The 20,618-nt window shown below is 59.2% G+C and overlaps 1 protein-coding gene and 1 pseudogene across 4 annotated transcripts in view; one reads left to right on the forward strand and one right to left on the reverse strand.

Annotated features, from left to right (window-relative positions):
- Positions 1-10,976, reverse strand: part of RGS14 (regulator of G protein signaling 14) — an 18,690-nt gene extending 7,714 nt beyond the window's left edge. For 2 of the 4 annotated variants that reach the window (XM_032794757.2, XM_032794753.2), the window contains exons 1-5: positions 10,526-10,975; positions 8,228-8,249; positions 7,406-7,560; positions 6,796-6,888; positions 5,782-5,925 (exon numbers count right to left, since the gene is read on the reverse strand). In XM_032794757.2, the coding sequence (XP_032650648.1) occupies positions 5,782-5,925; positions 6,796-6,888; positions 7,406-7,560; positions 8,228-8,249; positions 10,526-10,570 (459 nt within the window). In that variant the 5' untranslated portion in view covers positions 10,571-10,975. Of the gene's footprint in view, positions 1-5,781; positions 5,926-6,795; positions 6,889-7,405; positions 7,561-8,227; positions 8,250-9,978; positions 10,295-10,525 lie in introns of those variants that run through there. The other 2 variants (XM_032794754.2, XM_032794756.2) reach the window with 2 other exon arrangements.
- A 6,810-nt stretch (positions 10,977-17,786) lies between these two features.
- On the forward strand, positions 17,787-20,401 carry LOC116833306 (ADP-ribosylation factor-like protein 3; annotated as a pseudogene).
- Positions 20,402-20,618: the final 217 nt, after the last annotated feature.

Below are 20,618 nucleotides of genomic sequence, written 5' to 3' on the forward strand. Positions count from 1 at the left end.
GGTTTCAGGAGGTGATTTAACCCCTGGAAGTGTGTGACCAGAGCAAAGGACTTTGCAGTAACAGGGTCCCCCGGGGGGATTGCAGGAGCAGTCCCAGGGGCGGAGGAGTCTGCAGCTCGACCCTGGCAGAGTGGGGGTGACCTAAAAAGGGCTTGTGCACGAGGGGTCTCCCTGGAAGCGGTGAGAAGCGGAGAGCACAGGACGTTGAGTGGCCAGCAGGAAGATGTATGCTAAGCACCTTAAGAAAGACCTGGTGGAGCTGTACAAGCAGAGGGGGCTGCGCATTGGGAGGTCCACCAAAGAACAGCTAATTGCCCAGCTGGAGGAGAAGGATCGCTTGGGTGAACTGAGCTCAGTCCCTGAGGGAAGCCGCACAGTGGATGCAGCATGGGCCACGGGGCCTGACGTGGCTGGGAGGGGCCAGACTGCTGCTGAGGACACCCCGAGACCCTGCCCACCTATATCTAGGGGAGGGGTTGGGGGAACCCCAGTGAATACCGAGGGCACCCTGACCCCGGCGGCCAGCAGGGGATTGGCCCGGCGGAGCTCCCCGTCCCTGGAACGGATGTGGATGGAACATGAGAGGGAGCTGAGACTGTAAGAGCTCGAGTTACGGAGGCAAGAATTGAAGGAGCGGGAGAACCAGTGTAAACATGAGTAGAACCAGCACCAGCGTGAGCTGGAGGAGAAGGAGAACCAGCGTAAGTATGAGCTTGAACTGGCCCGGCTGAGGAGCAGTGAGGCCCCGGCTGCAGTGAGTGAGGGGGGACCCAAGCCTACAAAGAGCTTTGATAAGCACTTCCTGGTCCGGCGTAAGGAGGGGGAGGACATAGATACCTTCCTGACGGCCTTTGAGAATGCCTGCGAGCTGCACGGGGTTGGCCCTGCAGACAGGATCGCAGTTCTCACCCCCTTACTGGACTCCACAGCCGTGGAGGTGTACAGCCGAATGAAAGGGGCAGAGACAGGGGACTGACTATGAGCTGTTCAAACAGGCCCTGCTCCGCGAGTTTGGGCTGACTCCTGAGACGTATTGGAAAAGGTTCTGGAGTCAGCGTAAAACCTGTGAGGTCACATACCTACAACTGGTCAACCGGGCCCAGGGGTTTGCCCGCAAGTGGACAGCTGAGGCCCAAACTAAAGAGGACCTGCTTGACCTGTTCATACTGGAGCAACTGTACGAGCAGTGCCCATCCGACCTGAGGCTGTGGTTGATGGACCAGAAGCCCGAGAACCCGCAACACGCAGGCCAGCTGGCCGACCAATTTGTGGACAGTCGGGCAGGGGATGGCAGGGAGGAATCTTGAAGGAGCAGGCCTGCCTCAACGCAGAGAGAGAGTCACCATGGGACCTCCCAGTGGGGGCCTATGGAGAAGCCCCACCAAAGGAGAACATCCAGCGTCAGGTCCATCCAACCCACTCGAGGGGACCCACGAGACATGGGCTGCTGTCACTGTGGCCAACGAGGCCACATACGGGACCAGTGCCCCAAGCTCAGGGACAGACCAAGCAGACCCAACTCGCAGAGGGTTGACTGGGTAAAGACCCAGTCGGATGAGGGGCAACATTCCCAGGAAAGCGGGGCTGGCAGCGTACCACCTGTGAAGGAGGGAAAAGACCCCCAGGTCAGCTCCTCCGGGGGGCTGGATGCTCCAGGCTCCGAGTTTTTGGTTTACAGGGTGGCCGCAGGGCTGCCCCTCCGGAAAGAGTGCCTTGTTTCCCTGGAGGTAGATGGGAGGAAGGTCACTGGGTACTGGGACACAGGTGCAGAGGTGACGCTTGCCCGACCCGAGGTGGTAGGCTCAGATCGGATGGTGCCCGACACCTACCTGACCCTGATAGCCGTGGGCGGGACCCCATTCAAGGTGCCTGTGGCGAGGGTACACTTGAAGTGGGGGGCCAAGGAGGGCCCCAAGGACGTGGGGGTACACCCACATTTGCCCACGGAGGTGTTAATGGGAGGGGACCTCAAGGACTGGCCAAGTAACGCCCGGGGTGCCCTGGTCGTGACTCGTAGTCAGAGTCGGCGAGAGGCACTGCGCCCTGACAACGGGGAAGGTACTCTGCCTGAGGCGCAGGACCCTAACCTGGTGGGGAGGGAACGCCCAGGGACACGGCTCAGAGAGGATGCGGCCTCAGACCCAGCTAGCAAGAGAGAGCAGGTCCCCTTCCCTGTCCCAGCTGCTGAGTTACAGGCCGAGTTGCAGAAAGATCCCTCCTTGCGGAAGCCCAGGGACCGGGCTGACCTTAGTGCGGAACAGACCCTGAGGAGAGGTTGCAAGGAGAGGTTCCTGTGGGAGAAGGGGTTCCTGTACCGAGAATGGGCTCCCCCAGGGGAGGTAGAGTCATGGGGATCAGGAGGCAGCTGGTGGTTCCCCAGAAGTTTTGCCACAAGCTACTGTACCTGGCCATGACATCCCTCTCGCAGGGCACCAGGGAATCCGGCGCACCAGGCAGAGGCTGCTACAGAACTTTTACTGGCCTGGGGTCTTTACCCATGTCCGACAGTACTGCCAATCCTGTGACCCCTGCCAGAGGGTGGGGAAGGCCTGGGACAAGGGGAAGCGGTTTTGAGGCCTTTACCCATCATAGAAGAACCTTTCCAGAAGGTGGCCATGGACATAGTGGGACCTCTCAGCAAGACGACCCGGTCGGGAAGAAATACATCTGGTGGTGGTAGATTTTGCCACTCGCTACCCCGAGGCGGTGGCCTTGTCCTCTATCGAAGCAGACACAGTGGCAGATGCGCTGCTGACAATTTTCAGCCGGGTGGGTTCCCCAAGGAGGTCTTAACGGACCAGGGGTCCAACTTCATGTCGACCCTGCTCCGGTCCTTATGGCAGAAATGTGGGGTCCAGCACAACTGGGCCTCAGCGTATCACCCCCAGTCCAACGGGCTGGTGGAAAGGTTCAACGGGACGCTGAAGATGATGCTAAAAACATTTATGAACCAGCACCCGCAGGACTGGGACAAAGTACTTACCTCACTGCTGTTCGCGTACAGGGAGGTCCCCAGGAATCTACCGGGTTTTCGCCTTTCGAACTGTTATATGGAAGGCGGGTAAGGGGGCCCCTGGACCTGATGAGAGATGAATGGGAGGGGAAGGCCACTCCGAGGGAGAGTCAGTGGTGGAGTATGTCCTGACCTTCCGGGAAAGACTGGCCGAGCTCATGGGCCTGGCCAGGGAGAATCTGGCCCGAGCCCAGAGGAAGCAGAAGGTCTGGTATGACCGCACGGCCCGGGCCCGTGCCTTTGCCACCGGGGATCAGGTGATGGTTCTCATCCCCGTGAGGAAAAACAAACTCCAGGCCGCCTGGGAAGGGCCCTTCAAGGTTATCAAGCAACTAAATGAGGTAAACTATGTGGTGGAGCTGTCAAACGGGCACATCACCGTCGGGTGTACCATGTGAACATGATGAAACCATACTATGACAGGGGGAAATGTGGTGTTGGCCGTGTGTGGACACTGGGAGGGGCAGGGAGATGACCCTTTAGTGGATCTATTCCCTGGGACAAAAGCTGGTTCCCCCCTGGAGGCGATTCCCTCTCTGATCAGCTGACCCTGGCCCAGCACGCTGAGATCAGAGGGGTGCTGCATCTGTACCGACAGCTGTTTTCCAACCAGCCTGGACGCACTAATTTGACTGTCACAGGGTGGAGACCGGGTCACATCCCCCTATAAGATGCTCCCCTTTTCGGGTCACTGGTAAAACTGCCCAGGATCTGGAAAGAGAGGTCAGGGACATGCTGGCTTTGGGGGTGATCCAGCAGTCTTCCAGCCCTTGGGCCTCGCCAGTGGTGCTGGTCCCCAAGAAGGATGGGTCAATCCGGTTCTGTGTGGACTATCGAAAGCTCAATGCCATCACCGTATCTGATGCCTACCCATGCCCAGGCCTGACGAGCTCCTAGACAAGCTGGGAGGTGCTCGGTACCTCACCACCATGGATCTCCAAGGGCTACTGGCAAGTGCCGCTGGACGCAGATGCCAGGCTGAAATCGGCCTTTATCACCCTCTGGGGCTCTCTGAGTTTCTGACCCTGCCCTTGGCCTCAAGGGATCGCGCGGCCACCTTCCAGCGCCTCCGGGTGGATCAGCTACTGAGGGGATGGAGAGAAATCCTGTGGCACCACCTTTGCCAGCCTAGTTTGAGCATGAGTTATTGACTGTGTCCAGATGAATGTAGTGGAACTCTCAGGGGCCGTCTTGCTAGCCAGCTAAACCTAGGATAACGAGGTTAGTTCAATCCAGGGATTGGATGCCCTGTTCTAGCCAGGTTGAAACCAAGGAGAACTGCAGTGCAAGCCATCGTGCTCCCAGGTTAAACAGTCTTTGGACCGAATCTGTGGGAGGCTGCCGTAAACTGAAGCTAACCGTCCTGGAAGGCTGAGAAGTGCAAGGTGGGGATGAAGGCTGAAGTATCTTATTCCTCATATTGATTTGGGCCATCGGGCCATCGCGGTGGGAGCGGCTGCCTGAAGCCGGAACCAGCCAAGGTGGAGGTGATCAGAGACTGGCCTGCTCCCCAACCAAAAAGCAGGTCCAGGCCTTTATTGGGATGGCGGGGTACTATCGAAGGTTCGTGCCCCACTTTAGTGCCATAGCCGGCCCCCCATCACTGAGCTGTGCAAGAAGGGGAAGCCAGACAAGGTGATCTGGACCGAGCAGTGCCAGGAGGCTTTCCGGGCGCTGAAGGAGGCTCTGGTTAGTGGCCCAGTTCTGGCAAACCCAGATTTTGACAAACCCTTTATGGTGTTCACCGACGCCTCAGACACGGGACTGGGGGCGGTGTTAATGCAGGAGGATGAAAAGGGGGAGAGACACCCCATTCGTGTACCTGAGCAAGAAGTTGCTACCCGGGAGCAAAACTATGCGGCCATCGAGAAGGAATGCCTGGCCATGGTGTGGGCCCTTAAGAAGCTAGAGCCATATCTCTTGGGCGACACTTCACCGTGTACACCGACCACTCTCCCCTGACCTGGCTGCACCAGATGAAAGGAGCCAACGCCAAGCTCCTGAGGTGGAGCCTGCTCCTGCAGGACTATGACATGGACGTGGTCCATGTGAAGGGAAGTGCCAACCTGATAGCGGACGCGTTGTCCCGGAGAGGGGGCCCTGAACTTCCCCAGGTCTCTGGGCAGAGTGACCCCGCTCAGTTCAGTCTCGAAGGGGGGAGAGATGTGACGCAGTAGGGACTGTCTGTGTGGGGGATGGGAGAGCCGGGGAGGACTTTAGGTGAGGGACTGGACCTAGGCCTGTAACCTGAGCCAGGTGGGGGGGAGGGGGTCAGCACCTTTGCCCAGGAACCCAGACAAAGGAGAGACAAAGGAAGGGGCCGGCTGGAGGGGAGTTAGTTTTTAGTTTCGGTTTTGGGCTGGGTGGTTGGAATTCAGGCAATCCAAAGCTGGGATCCAAACACCCTGAACCCCCAGAAGGACATGATTGAGGGGTCCTGGCTGTGCCTACAAGCTCTGCTGTAACCTGCATTCCTGTTGTCCAACAAACCTTCTGTTTTACTGGCTGGCTGAGAGTCACTGTGAGTCCCAGGAAGAGGGGTGCAGGCCCGGACTCCCTCACCCTCCGTGAAAGGCCCCTAGAGACAGACCTGACTCTCAGAAGCAGAGGGACAAGTCCCAGAATCAGGAACTCTGGATTCCCACCTCCTACTTCCAGCTGAGAGTTGGGGGAGGGTATACATCCCCAGCTTGTCCATCCTGAGCCGTGGGGGATGGCTCCATGGCCCTTCGCCCCTGGCCGGGGGGATGGGCAGGGACAATGCTCACCTGGAGCTGCTGGACTCGGAACATGTCTGGGGTGGGCGTGGCCAGCATTTCTTCCCCGATCCAGGCCTGCCGGTCGATGTTAACGGGGCTGACCGCGTGGCTGGACAGGAACTCCTCATAGATCCGCCGGGCCTCCTGGGCCAGCTGTGGAGACAGAGTTATCACAGGGGAGGCCGAGCCCCTTGCCAGTGTGCGTGGGAACACATGCAGAGCATGGTCACCAGCCAGTCTCCAAGTGCAGGCACCACCTTGCGCCAACCCCTTGGGAACCCAGGAACGGCTAGGCTGGGCCAGTCCCATGGGCCCTCCAGCCCAGTAGCCCTTGCCTCAGCGCCCAGCACCAGATGCTTCGAGGAGAGTATAGGAGCCCTGCTCCTGACCCCTACCAGCCAGAGATTGGCTGAAGCCCCAAGGCAGGAGGTTTTAGCCCTTCCAAATGCCATCTGCACTGTTATAGCTCTGCATACCCCGTTATCCATTCACATGGCCAGCTCCTCTCAGGCTCTGACTAGTTCTTGGCCACACTGACATCCTGTGTCAATGAGTTCCACTGGCTATGTACACTGGGGCGGAGGATTAATTACCTACTTCCCCTTGTTCTTGTGTGCCAGACAGACGGTCCCAAGGTTCCATCTCTAGACCATGCCCCATTTCCTCGTCTTGCTAAGGGAACAATCCCCGTCTGCTCTGTCTCTCCAGCCCTTGATCATTGGCAATATCCTTCTCTTAGAGCCCGTCAGTTTTGCATGGCCCCCGGGGCGACTGGCGCAGCACACAATAGCCAAGGGCACTCCATGCTATTCTCCATCCCCTCACCCGTTAGCTATTGGCTGCAGCTCCCCTCTGAGCAGGGTCTCCACTGAGCTTCAGCTGACACCCTGGTCCCTTCAGATGCCCTGGCATGTGCTTCTCTGTGGGGGGCAGCCCAGGTCTGAGCCTCAGTGTGTGCCTGGCTAGCTATGCTCCCATTGTCAGGAGTGGGGGCCAACCCGCTGCCCCCTTTGGGCCCGGTACCTGCTGCGTGTTCCTGGCTGGGATCTGCTGGAATCGCTCACACGCCTGCCAGAAGTAAACGTTCTCAGCGCTAAACTCCTTCTTCAAAAACTCCTGGGGAGCAGGAGAGGAGCACGGTGGCATCAGCCTCACCAGTGCCACTACCCTGCCCGGAGTACCAGCCCAACCCCCACCCAGGGAGCAGCCCAGCCTCCACCCAGGGTACCAGCCCAGCCCAGCCCACGCCCGGGGTGCCAGCCCAACCCCCACCCGGGGAGCCAGCCCAACCCTTGCCCAGGGACCAGCTCAGCCTCCGCCCAGGGGACCAGCCCAACCTCCACCCAGGGGGCAGCCCAGCCCCCGCCCGGGGAGCCAGCCCAACTCCTGCCCAGGGACCAGACCAGCCCCCGCTCAGGGGGCCAGCCCAATCCCAGCCCAAGGGGCCAGCCCAGCTCCCGCCCGGGCGGCAGCCCATCCTCCACCAGGGTTACCAGCGCAACCCCCACCCTCTGCCCCCCGCTGCCTGGAGTCCCTGCACAGTAAGCAGCTGGAGAATGGGGGGAACTGAGGGCTGAGGGCAGTGAGTGGAGTGGGCTGGGCCCGGCAGGGTCTGACACACCCTGGCACTCACGGTGAAGTAGGTGACGGCCACCCGGTCCTGCAGCAGTGTCTCGAAGGACTCAGCCCAGCTGGCCACAGGCAGCTGCGCAGTGTAGCCTGCGCTCTGGGCACCAGGCAGGCTGTGCACACTGTGGCTACTGCCCCGGGCCCCGGAGCTGTTTAACTCTGAGATGCAGATAGAGAGGTCAGGCCCTGCCCCACTCCCTGGAGCCAGTCCTGCTCCCTGCCCACCTGGAGGGGATGGTGTGAGAGGCGCTGTCAAAGCAGGGCAGACCCGGGAGCCCTGAAGCCAGGCACTCCAGAGCAGAGCCACCAGACCTAGGGCACACAGGCCACACAGGACCCCTCTGACACGCTGGGCGAGAGACTCTTCCAAACGTGACCTGAGCAGGAGTACGGCAGCTGCAGAGAGCCTGGGACAGCTCGGAGAGGGGTGCACAACCTGCAGTGGGCCTGGGCCCTTGGGCTCAGGAACGGGCGAGTCTCCCTGTCAGGAGAGGGGCACCAGCCTTTGCCAACAGCCCAGGGGTCCAGAGGGAGCCAAGCTGGCACAGGGCAGGGGGCCGGGCATCAGCCAGGCTAGTGCCTGTGCATCCAGCCCTGTCCTGGGGGATGTGAATGGGGAAGGATAGGAGGGAACTCTGCCCCCCACGGGGAGTCCCATGGCTCTGGGTGCTGTGTAGGCCAGGCAGGGGCTCTGTACCATCCAGCTGAGCCGCCCTAAGGGCTCCTGGTCCCGTCCCACTAGGGCTGGGCATTGAGCTAAGCTGGTTACTGCTCTTGGGCTCCTCCTAACACCACCCGCGCATCTCCCAGGCAGCGTCTGACTCACCTCCATCTGACACAGCCAGGCCCTGCAAGGACAGGAGGAGGAGAGGTCAGCCAGGATCCTGGGCCCTGCACCTTGCAGCTATGGGGAGCAGGGAGGCCAGCCCAGGCAGCCCCTGGTGCGAGGGATGAGTCAGCCAAGGAGAGTGCAAGGACACCGGCTGCCAGGTGTCTCCCCGCCAGGGTGCTTCGTCTGTGCAGTAGCCAGGAGCCATTTGGTGCTCGCATGCAGCCGGGCTCCTGCAGGGCTGGGGCGGGAGTCAGCTGGCACGCTGGGCACACTCTGACCTGCCCTCCTCGCTCAGCACAGCGAGGTGATTGAGAAAGGGCTGATGCTATCATCTGTGACACTGCAGCTGCCTGGGGAGAAGTGTAGCAGCCTCCAGGGCACAGGAAGAGGAGGGAGGGCAGGAAAAGGGAGAGGAAGCCACAGCCTCCAGCACACTAACAATTGCAGGCCATTTCCCAGGTCTGGGGCTCGGGGAGACCCAGATCCCTTAGTGTGGGCATTTCTGAGCGGCAGCACCCAGCCATGTAGCTAGGCAGACCTCCCCTCGCCAAAGAACTCCCAGCTGGGGGCTCATGGCACAGAGCAGGGCGCAGGCGGTGCAGTGTGCTCTCTCCTGGCTAATGTCAGGGGATGCTGCCCCCAACAGGCCAGGCCCAGTTACAGCCCTGCCAGCCCTGGGGCACCCTTGGGCTCCTAGCTCTGGGGACACGGCAGCCAGGCATCCCTCCCTAAGCAGGGCTCACATCCCAGCAGTGACAGAGAAGTGCTCCCCTCCTGGGTGCTGAGGAGCAGAGACACCCAGGGCTTTGCACAGCGTGTGAGGCTGCCTGTGATGGGATGTCAGCTGCCCTGATGCTGGAAGGTTGGACTCTCCAGGAGGCAGAGCCAGCCAGCATCTCCAGAAATCAGGGAACCAACATCAGGGCCCAGACCTGAAAATTCTCCCCCAGCTCTGCCACTGTCCACCTGCCAACCCCACCCCAGAATCCCCACCCAGCTCTGCCACTGCCCCCTTGCTATCCCCACCTCGGGCTCCGCACCCAGCTCTGCCACTGTCCACTTGCCAACCCACCCCGGGCTCCCACCCAGCTCTGCCACTGTCCACTTGCCAACCCACCCCGGGCTCCCACCCAGCTCTGCCACTGTCCACTTGCCAATCCCACCCCGGGCTCCCCACCCAGCTCTGCCACTGTTCCCCTGCTACCCTCACCCTGAGATCCCCACCCATCTCTGCCACTGCCCCCCTTCTACCTCCATCCTGGGCTCGCCACCCAACTCTGCCACTGCTCTCCTGCTACCTCCACCCTGGGCTCCCCACCCAGTTCTGCCACTGTCCACCTGCTACCCCTCCTGGGCTCCCCACCCAGCTCTGCCACTCTCCCCCCTGCTACCTCCACCCCGGGCTCCCCACCCAGCTCTGCCACTGCCCCACTGCTACCCCCACCCCGGGATCCCCACCCAGTTCTGCCAGTGCCCCCTTGCTACCCCCACCCCAGGCTCCCCACCCAGCTCTGCCACTGCCTCCCTACCACCCCTCCTGGGCTCCCCACCCCAGATTCTGCTGGTGCATTGTGATCCCAACCCAGCCACCCCCACCCCTATTATTCCATGCCCCCCCAGCTGTGCTAATGCCCCTCACTCCCAACCCACAGAGTCCTCCCACCCCTCCATAATTTTAGCCCTGGGTTCCGCACACACCCGGCGTTGCCAGGGCACAGCCCTAGCCTGCATGGCCTAGTCCCTACCCAACATGCCGAACTGTGCAACAGGCTCATCGGCACCCAGCTCAGACTGACAATGCTGCATCCACCTGGAGCAGGAGGCTCTGAGCTGCTGGCGTCTCTGGAAGGCCCCCAGCATCTGGCACAGACTTCACAGGTCTCAGCAGCCCCCACAGCTGACCCACGGGCAGACCTAGGCCCTGACTGTCTCAGTGCCCTCTGAAGGCAGGCAGAGTGATGTGTGGGAGGGAGGATGGGCTGCACCGAGCCATCTTGAGGGCAGGGGAGCCTGAGACAGCTTCCCCCCAAGGGGCAGGGTCCCTCCCTCTGAAGCAGAGCGGTCCAGGGTGGGGGCAGAACCCTGGGGCTGGGGCCTCCTAGTGACGCAGCACCGGCAGCCTCCACCCAGGAGTAGATCTGCCAGTAGAGAGGGTGCAGCCCCCGTGTCACTGGGGGAGCCTTGCTGGCTGGGCAAGCCAAAAACCACAAGGGCTGGGTGTGGCTCGGTCGTACCTCCAGAGCAGGCGAACGCTGCTCCCACCCACTCGCCACAAGCAGGCCGGGCACTCACCATGTGGCCGCTTTGAACGCCCAGGTGCTTTGCTTTCCCAGGCATGCCTCAGCGGGGGGCTGTGCGGGCAGGGAGCATCGGCTCGGCGGGCAGGTCCCGTGCAGGCCAGCAGGCTGCGGGCGTCCCCGGCGAGAGGAGCGGCACGGCACACTCACTGCCAGGCTCACAGGGCTGCTCACTACCTCTTTTCGCTACCGCAGGAAGTGTCACTATGGAAACCAAACCGCAGCTAGAACTGGGGTTTGCAGAGGAGCCTCCCTCCCTGCAGCACAGCCCCCCGCCACAGCAAGGCCAGCCCCACCACCCTAGGGCCCTGGGCTGCATGCCCCGGGGCCCAGCTCTGAACCCCAGCACCGCCGCTCCCGCAGCAGACGGGGCCTGGCCACTCAGAGGTGGTGGCTGGCCCTGGCCGAGGCCCCTGCACTCGAGGAAAGGAGATCCACGAACGCAGGACAAAGCCACGGCTCCTGCTGATGGGCAGGGGGCTACTCAAGTGATGAGAACCTGGAGAGACTGGATCTCTCTAAGGTACGGCACTGTCAGAGCCCCTCCCTGCAGCATCCGAGCCCCTCACAGCCAGTATCACATGGCTCCCCCGACGCCCCGGGCAGCAGGGCTGGGCCCTCGTCCCCGTCCCGTCCCGTCCCGTCGCTTCCCCGACGCCCCGGGCAGCAGGGCCGGGCCCTCGTCCCCGTCCCATCCCGTCCCGTCACTCCCGCGACGCTCCAGACAGCAGGGCTGGGCCCTCATCCCCGTCCCGTCCCGTCCCGTCGCTTCCCCAACGCCCCGGGCAGCAGGGCCGGGCCCTCGTCCCCGTCCCATCCCGTCCCGTCACTCCTGCGACGCTCCAGACAGCAGGGCTGGGCCCTCATCCCCGTCCCGTCCCGTCCCGTCGCTTCCCCAACGCCCCGGGCAGCAGGGCCGGGCCCTCGTCCCCGTCCCATCCCGTCCCGTCACTCCTGCGACGCTCCAGACAGCAGGGCTGGGCCCTCATCCCCGTCCCGTCCCGTCCCGTCGCTTCCCCAACGCCCCGGGCAGCAGGGCCGGGCCCTCGTCCCCGTCCCATCCCGTCCCGTCACTCCTGCGACGCTCCAGACAGCAGGGCTGGGCCCTCATCCCCGTCCCGTCCCGTCCCGTCGCTTCCCCAACGCCCCGGGCAGCAGGGCCGGGCCCTCGTCCCCGTCCCATCCCGTCCCGTCACTCCTGCGACGCTCCAGACAGCAGGGCTGGGCCCTCATCCCCGTCCCGTCCCGTCCCGTCGCTTCCCCAACGCCCCGGGCAGCAGGGCCGGGCCCTCGTCCCCGTCCCATCCCGTCCCGTCACTCCTGCGACGCTCCAGACAGCAGGGCTGGGCCCTCATCCCCGTCCCGTCCCGTCCCGTCGCTTCCCCAACGCCCCGGGCAGCAGGGCCGGGCCCTCGTCCCCGTCCCATCCCGTCCCGTCACTCCTGCGACGCTCCAGACAGCAGGGCTGGGCCCTCATCCCCGTCCCGTCCCGTCCCGTCGCTTCCCCAACGCCCCGGGCAGCAGGGCCGGGCCCTCGTCCCCGTCCCATCCCGTCCCGTCACTCCTGCGACGCTCCAGACAGCAGGGCTGGGCCCTCATCCCCGTCCCGTCCCGTCCCGTCGCTTCCCCAACGCCCCGGGCAGCAGGGCCGGGCCCTCGTCCCCGTCCCATCCCGTCCCGTCACTCCTGCGACGCTCCAGACAGCAGGGCTGGGCCCTCATCCCCGTCCCGTCCCGTCCCGTCGCTTCCCCAACGCCCCGGGCAGCAGGGCCGGGCCCTCGTCCCCGTCCCATCCCGTCCCGTCACTCCTGCGACGCTCCAGACAGCAGGGCTGGGCCCTCATCCCCGTCCCGTCCCGTCCCGTCGCTTCCCCAACGCCCCGGGCAGCAGGGCCGGGCCCTCGTCCCCGTCCCATCCCGTCCCGTCACTCCTGCGACGCTCCAGACAGCAGGGCTGGGCCCTCATCCCCGTCCCGTCCCGTCCCGTCGCTTCCCCAACGCCCCGGGCAGCAGGGCCGGGCCCTCGTCCCCGTCCCATCCCGTCCCGTCACTCCTGCGACGCTCCAGACAGCAGGGCTGGGCCCTCATCCCCGTCCCGTCCCGTCCCGTCGCTTCCCCAACGCCCCGGGCAGCAGGGCCGGGCCCTCATCCTCGTCCCCGTCCTGTCCCGTCACTCCCCCGACAGCCCGGGCAGCAGGGCCGGGCCCTCATCCTCGTCCCCGTCCCATCCCGTCGCTCCCCTGACGCCCCGGGCAGCAGGGCCGGGCCCTCGTTCCCGTCCCGTCCTGTCCCGTCGCTCCTCCGACTCCCCGGGCAGCAGGGCCGGGCCCTCGTCCCTGTCCCATCCCATTGCTCCCCCGACACCCTGGGCAGCAGGGTCGGGCCCTCGTCCCCGTCCCGTCCCGTTGCTCCCCCGACTCCCCAGGCAGCAGGGCTGGGCCCTCGTCCCCGTCCTGTCCCATCGCTCCCCCGACGCCCCGGGCAGCAGGGCCGGGCCCTTGTCCCCGTCCCGTCGCTCCCCAGACGCCCCGGGCAGCAGGGCCGGGCCCTCATCCCCACCCCATCCTGTCCCGTCGCTCCTCAGAGGCCCCGGGCAGCAGGGATGGGCCCTTGTCCCCGTCCCGTCGCTCCCCTGATGCCCCGGGCACAGGGCTGGGCCCTCGTTACCGTCCCATCCCGTTCCATCGCTCCCCCGACGCCCCGGGCAGTAGGGCCGGGCCCTCGTCTCCATCTCGCCCTGTCGCTCCCCCGATGCCCCGGGCAGCAGGGCCGGGCAGGGCCACCCAGAGGATTCAGGGAGCCTGGGGCAAAGCAGGGGAGCGGACATAAAAAAAACGCGCCACCCACTGCAGCGCTTGTACTCACCAGGCGGTGCTCCAAGTCTTCGGGGGAAGACCCAGACTGCCGCTGGGTGAATTAAAACTATAGCAATAGACAAGACTTGTTTGCTGACATCCCAAGACCTGAGCAAACATCTACCCTTCTACCTCTAACAATGCAGACCTGCATTTCAAAGCTCTGTTCATTTACATATCTTGCTAACCAGTCCTTAAGGTTCACCCATGGGTCAGGTCAGTTAATTAACTCTTTCTGGCCCTGTCATCTTTCAATGAGATATTACATTACACTTATAACATCACAAGGGCCTAGGCAAAAGGGGGCAGAGTCTGGCTCATAGTCAGCAAGGGGGGCAGTGCTGGGATCAGCAAAGTGGTGGGAGGCCAGGAACTGGGATCGCCCTGGGGCCAGAGGCTAAGAGCTGGGATGGGGCCAGGTGGCTGGGGGCCTGAATCAGGTTGGGAATGGGGCCTGGCTTGAAATGCAGATGAACCAAGAGGTGGGGGCAGCAGCAGCCCTTGGCCTGGTCCCATGAGGTTCTGGGGCCAGCCCCAATTCTCTCCACAATGCCCTACAAGCCTCCCCTCCTCCGTTACTGCCACGCTTCTGCACCAGGTATGGCCTGGCTCCAGAGCTTCCCTCTTAGCACAACACAGCTGCAGTGCTACTCATGAGCCCCTCTCACGTGCTGCCCTGAGTGCCTGAGGGCAGCTTGAGAAAGGTGCATTACAACTGAACAGTAAGGGACAGTACCTCTCCCCCTTGCAGTTCTGCATTCCCACCACATCCAGGATTGACAGTGGTGCGCTGTCTCTGAAGTGCGGTATCACTCGGATAAGTGTCCAAGTCGCGGACTGGTTTTCTAATTACGTGACCTGAATGTGTAACAACTTGGTCACCTGCCTGTCAGTTAGTGTCGCCGACTGGCTGTGGTAGGTTTGGAATCTGCACCCACCATTTGTAGAGTTGCTCCATTGATGGCGCTTTCCAAGGAACAAACGGTAGATGTTAATGGTTTCTGTTGAACTCTCCCCAGTCAGTCTGGATCATCCGTGATCTGGGCGATTAATTCTTTTCCTTTACAAGAGCTGGAGTTGTCAATTTTTTTTCCTCCATCAAGTTTGCCAAGAATGTGGTCTCCAGGTGCACTGCTAGACCCGGCAGTTCTCTCACTGATGTCTGTTATAAAGCTGCCCATAAGCTCTTTAGCTTTTTGATCCAGTTGGGCTGCTCTCTCCACGTCTGGCCATGCTGGAGATTGTTCCAACCTGTTGCTCTGAGTTGTCTTCCCATCAGGAGCTGTGTGGGCCTGTCTCCCGGAGCTGCCATTGGTGTTGATCTGTATCTTGGAAGAGCAAGGAATGGATCTTCCTCCTGCAGGATTTTCTTGGCTGCCTGTCCAGCTCTCTCAGCATCTCCATTTGCTTGGGAGTAATGTGGGCTGCTAGTAATAAGATCAAAGTCATATTTCCTACAGAATGACTCAAATTCTGCTGCCATGAGATGGGGTCCGTCATCCATCACTGTATCAGAGGGGTAGCCGTGTTAGTCTGGATCTGTAAAAGCAGCAGAGAATCCTGTGGCACCTTATAGACTAACAGACGTTTTGGAGCATGGAGATGCATCTGACGAAGTGGGTATTCACCCACAAAAGCTCATGCTCCAAAACGTCTGTTAGTCTATAAGGTGCCACAGGATTCTCTGCTGCTTTTACACATCCATCACTAGTTGTTTTGGAATATGAAAATGAGCAAAAGTGCACTTTAGTTTCTCGATAACACTACAACATGTTATGTCTTTCAAGTACATTATTTCCTTATACCTGAAAAAACTGTCCATGACAATAAGATAATGCTGTCCTTTGGCATAAATCTGCAGCTAGTCTCTTCCAAGATCTGTCTGGCAGGGGTGTTGTGTTGGTCTGTTAGTTCCGCAGTGTTCACATGCCAATACACTATCTTTATGTCCTTGCTGATGCCCGGCGCCTACACTAACTGGATGGCCCATTCATGGCGTTTGATGTTTAGTTAGTTCTTGATGACCTTCCTAGGTGAGGTTTAGGATTTCTTCTCTCATTTTGCAGGAATTACAATGCAGTTGCTTTTATTCATGAGTCTATTTGACTCATTTTAAATGTCCATGTACCACAAAGTAGTGTTTTGTCATTTCCTTGTTGTCCTTTAGATACTTGGGCCAGTTGGCCCTAATGGAACTTAGAACTGCCTGAAGTTGCATGTCTGCTGAGGTTGCTTTTTTGAGCAGGTGTAGCCTCAATTCTGATGCTGGTCTATATGTGCGCACAGCATCCACATATGCCTTTACAGGATCTGTGAGCTCGGATAGTTGAGTGCAATGCTGGCTCTGTCATAGAGTGTCTGCTACTAACCGATTTTTCCCAGGAACATATTCAGCAATTGGGTTACATTGTATTAATCTTAGCAAGAGACACTGGCATCTCAGCAGTGCTTGATCCAGGTGTTTTCCATTGATGAGGGTGACACAGAGTTCACTCACCACTGCAGCGCCTCCTGCTGGCTATCCTGGCGATTAGCTCTGCTAGTCGGTGCATGCGCATCTGGTGGTATCTCATGACTGTCACTTCTGCTTCAGGACCCACATCACTCCCAGGAGCGTGGCATCCTCTTCATGACACAGCCCTCTGGCCATGTCATGCTCTGTTCTCCCTCCTTCCGGGGGAACTGCAGTCTGCTGAAGTCGAGCCAGTTCCCTCAGTGGCTACTGCAGCCAATTGTCTGGACACTTCCTCAGTGGCAATCCGCAGTGGAGGGGGGGCACATTGGGAGCGAGGAGCGGTGGGGCGGGGCGGGGCGGAGTGGGCCCACCCACCCACTACTCCAAGTCTCAGCCCAGGGACCCTCTAGATGGCAGCCACTTGCTGCATCCCCTCCAAGCTCTCAGTACCTTTCCCTGGGCCATTTCCCCACTGCCCCCAGCACCCTCTTTGCCCTTCCCTCAGGGCATCAGTCTGCAAATTCCCGCACCCAACCCAGAGCCACCTTTAGCTCCCCCACGCCCTCACTGCTAGTAGAACTGCTCTGTCCAGGGTGCTGGTGCTGGTGCTCCTTCCTCTGCTAGGAGCCTGTGTGACGTTACTGATGTAAACTGGGACCATATAGAACATGGGTTGTGTCACGGAGTCTGGCCCTGCACCCCTCTTCCTGGGACCCACAGTGACTTTTATCCAGCCAGTAAAACAGAAGGTTGGGGTATTTTTTTTATTTTTTTTGTTATTATATTTTTTTATTTTTATTTTTTGTTTATTTTTTTTCTTTTTTTTTTACTGTATCACAAATTACCCTTTCCTCCTCAGTTAGGGCTTCCACCTGACCATTTACTTGAATCTGCTCCTGAGAATATTTTCGTCCCCAACGAGATCTTTTTGCTTTTGATTTAACTCCAGATTCACTTCTGAGACATCAGACAGACATTTTAGAACTCCATTCACAGACATACTGCTTTCTTGAACAGACAAACAGCTATACCCACCAGGTTAGAATCCCCTCTCCCTGGCCATAGCAAAACTGGTTAAACAGCAGAAAACTGCCCCAGAGTAATACCACATATCAACAATAGTTATAAACTGGATTGTCAAGAGGATACAGTTTTGCTGTTTTCCTTGCTCTTTGACTTCGAGCCAAAGTCTAGCAGTTTCTTGTTGCATCTGTCGAACTCTCTCCTCAGCAGCCAGCAGCTCTTTCTTTTCTCATAGCTCTCTTCCTCCAGCTGGCCAAGGCTTGCTTTTCTCTTTCATTCGAATTTCTGCCAGTTTTTGGCTCATGTTCAAACTGCAGGCTGTCCATCAGGGCTTGCAGGTTCATTGCTTTTGCTGACGCTTTTGCTGGCTCATGGTCACTGATCTTTAACCAACCAACTCCCAATCCCAATTTTTCAATTTGTGATAGCGTGGGGTTTGACCAAAGCTTAATTGATCTGGTTCTGGTGATCCTGCCCACTACGCCACTGTGACGATTGTGGTTCTGGCGGGACCCAACTGAGAGTGCCAACTCAGGACCAATTGCTAAACAGGGCAGTTACAGCTCTAGGCTGGGGTTTTCCACCTCTAAGGCAAACCAACCAGCCAGACAAAAAGGACCTTGGCTTACCCCACTGGCTAACCACAAGTTACACAAGCAATTTCCTTAGACACTTCAGTCTTCCAGTATCACCACCAGTGCACCCGTCGTCTGGGGGATGAATGAGTTATGAAAAATCCAATAACCCTGGGTGATGGATTGGTGGCTAGTACAGCTTGTAAAAGTGAACCTGAAATGGGTAACTGTGATTTGCTGGAAGTAGCTCAGTGTAGTGAAAAAAGCAGCAGCTTATCTGTTGGGAGTGGCAATGTGCCTGGTAGGGAAAGTTTGGAGGAGCCTAGGCAGCCTTGTGAGCTGATGGGGCACACCATTTTGTTGGCTCGGAGATTTTTCTCTGTTATGCCAATCTATTTAATTCTGTTTAACTCAGTTTCCACTCTATAAAGTAAGTGGAGAGGAACCTTGCGAGGGGTATGTATGCTCTATGGTGCAGTATTGTGTTTTAGGATTATCTGTACTGGATCTCCATTCGAAAGTCCAATATCATGAAATATTCCATCGAGTTCTTCCACCTTCCTCACTAGGCCCACTACTGCCATGCTGTGGGTAAGGAGGCTGTTGGTCTGTAGTCCTTTCATCACATACACACTGAGTGCTCAGCTTGTGTCTTTGAAAACTATTTCTGCGGTGAACTGGCTCACCGTAGCTCAGAGTACGTCCAGGGCTAGTTAGAATGGGTTGGGTGACTTCAGCTCTGGGAGGGGTTGAAGATGATTGTAAATCACATCTGAGATGGCTGATGTCAGCTCTTCAGTAAATTTTCAAGTCCAATTGTAATGCCATAAATATTCAGTTTCACTCTCCAGGCAGGTTCTGTGGCATCACATGTGATAGATCCCAGAAACGATGGCTCTTGGTTGTCGGTTGTATCAGTCAACTCCCTGACTGCACCCCCAGCATGTCTTCTGAACCAGCTCAAACTCACCCAGCCAGAGATTCTGCAGCACCCCAGGCATGCCTGGGGGACTTCGGGATGCAGCCCTGGCCACTCAGGGTCCCCTTGTCCTTTCAGGGGCTGCTCACTGTCATCCAAAAGCTCAAGGGCTCCGTGGAGCAGGAACTGCGGATTGTCCTGCTGGGGCTGGACAATGCCAGAAAAACCACGCTGCTGAAGTGCCTGGCATCGGAGGAGGTCAGCACCATCACCCCCACGCAGGTAGGTGCAGAACCCCGGACCTAGTGCATGGTGGGTGAAGTGGGCTCTCCTCCCCGGACTGGATTTACAGCCTGGTTTGCTTCCCTTTGCAGGGGTTCCACATAAAAAGTGTGCACTCACATGGCTTCAGGCTGAATGTCTGGGACATCAGTGGGCAGCGTGCCATCCGCCGCTACTGAAAGAAGTATCTGGGCAACACAGACATGCTGGTGAGTATGATGCCCAGCCCCAGGTGGGCAGGGACGACCCAAGGGGCCCCATTCACAAGGCAGTGTTGGAAGCTGGACCAGCTGGGGTCTAATCCTGGGGTTCCACAGCATGAGCCTTTGTTCCACCTGCAAAGGGAAAATAGGTGAGTGCCCACCCAGGAGTGCCTGGGGGGCAGGGTGACTATAAAGATGGGACCTGCAGGGTGCCCTGGGGAGCAAGAAGTGAATGGGTGACTTTCCCTTTTGTTCCGGTGGCAGATTTACGTCATTGACAGTGCTGACAAGAAAAGCTTTGAGGAGACTGGACAGGTACAATGCAGCCTCCCTGAAAATACACTGACTTGTGGGCTGATTGCGCTTGACATTATGGGTGCTGGGACAGGTCTCAGATGTGCGTGCTTCTGGCGGTCTTCGGGACTAAGTCTTGGCTGTGCTACTGGGGCAGCTACTTTGCCCAGTATAACAGTTTCTACTGGCCATTTAAGACTTTTCGGGGGAGAGGGGGATATCTGTGGGATGCAGAGTGCAGAGAGAACCAGGGTTGTTAACTACTCAAGTCTGAGAGTAAGCTGGGCTGGAATCCCAGCCCCTGCTAAACCTCCCCCGTCCCTGCGGAGGGATTGGTGAGAAATGTAGTTCCCCAGCAGCTGGTTGGATCCTGAGCTGAAGGAAGGCACAGCAGGGAGCAAAGGCAGTAGTAGTGAGGAATGTTTCCTCCCCAGCTTGTGAGCCCCATGACACTGATGGGACCTGAGGCCCAGAGCAGAACACACCTGAGGTCGCAGAGTCCAGGGTGGAGCCAGGAGATTAACTCACATCCCAAGCCATAGTCAGGCTGGGGTCAAGGCTACCCACCGGTTACAGATGCTGGGTTTTCCCTTTGGTAGGGGACGGATGCCAGGAAGGGCTGTGCCAATTCCAGACAGCCTCAGGGAGGGTGAAACTCCCTGCCCTTTGTGGTTTGTTCTCTGACCCCCTGCTGGATTGGCAGTATCCCAGGGATCCTTGCAGAGAAGTGCCAGCTCAGTGACACTTGGTGAGGGATTTCCCCACAAGCCATCATCCAGATTCCACTCACGTGACAAGGCAGGTGCAAGATCCTGGAATGAGGCCCTGGCAGCGGAGCCCTGCAGCTGTCTGCGCTCAGGGCCTACTGCTCGCTCTGTCTTTCGTCAGGAGCTGGCAGAGCTGATCGAGGAAGAGAGTCTCACCGGTGTCCCTTTGCTGGTGTTTGCCAACAAGCAGGATCTAGCAGGTGCAGCACCAGCTGCAGAGATTGCAGAGGAACTGAACCTACCTACGTACCGGGACCGCCAATGGCAAATCCAGGCCTGCTCAGCCCTGTCTGGGTAAGGAGTCCAGGTATGGGGGTGAGGCCCAGAGGGGTTGGAGAGGTCAGTGAAGAAACCCAGGGGCCAGTGATCTGGCAAAGAGACCCCCACAAGGAATCAAGCCAGGGGATGTTGGAAGGGGCCAGTGCTCATACCGGTCTCTTGTTTTTAATAGGATGGGATGAACTGGATTTGCAGCCAGATCACAAGCTGGAAGAAGTGACTGAATCGAGCTGCAGTTCGCACAGCCACACTGTGATGGAGTAGGGGCTGTCTGCATGGGGGATGGGAGAGCAGGGGAGGACTTTAGGGGATGGACTATACCTGAGCCTGTAACCTGAGCTAGGCAAGAGGGGTGGGAGGTCAACACTTTTGCCCAGGAAGCTAGAAAAGGAAGGGGCCGGAAGGAGGGTGTTAGTTTCAGTTTCGTTTTGGGGCTG

The sequence above is a fragment of the Chelonoidis abingdonii genome, chromosome 7, assembly GCF_003597395.2.
Source record: "Chelonoidis abingdonii isolate Lonesome George chromosome 7, CheloAbing_2.0, whole genome shotgun sequence".
Taxonomy (NCBI): Eukaryota; Metazoa; Chordata; order Testudines; family Testudinidae; genus Chelonoidis; species Chelonoidis abingdonii.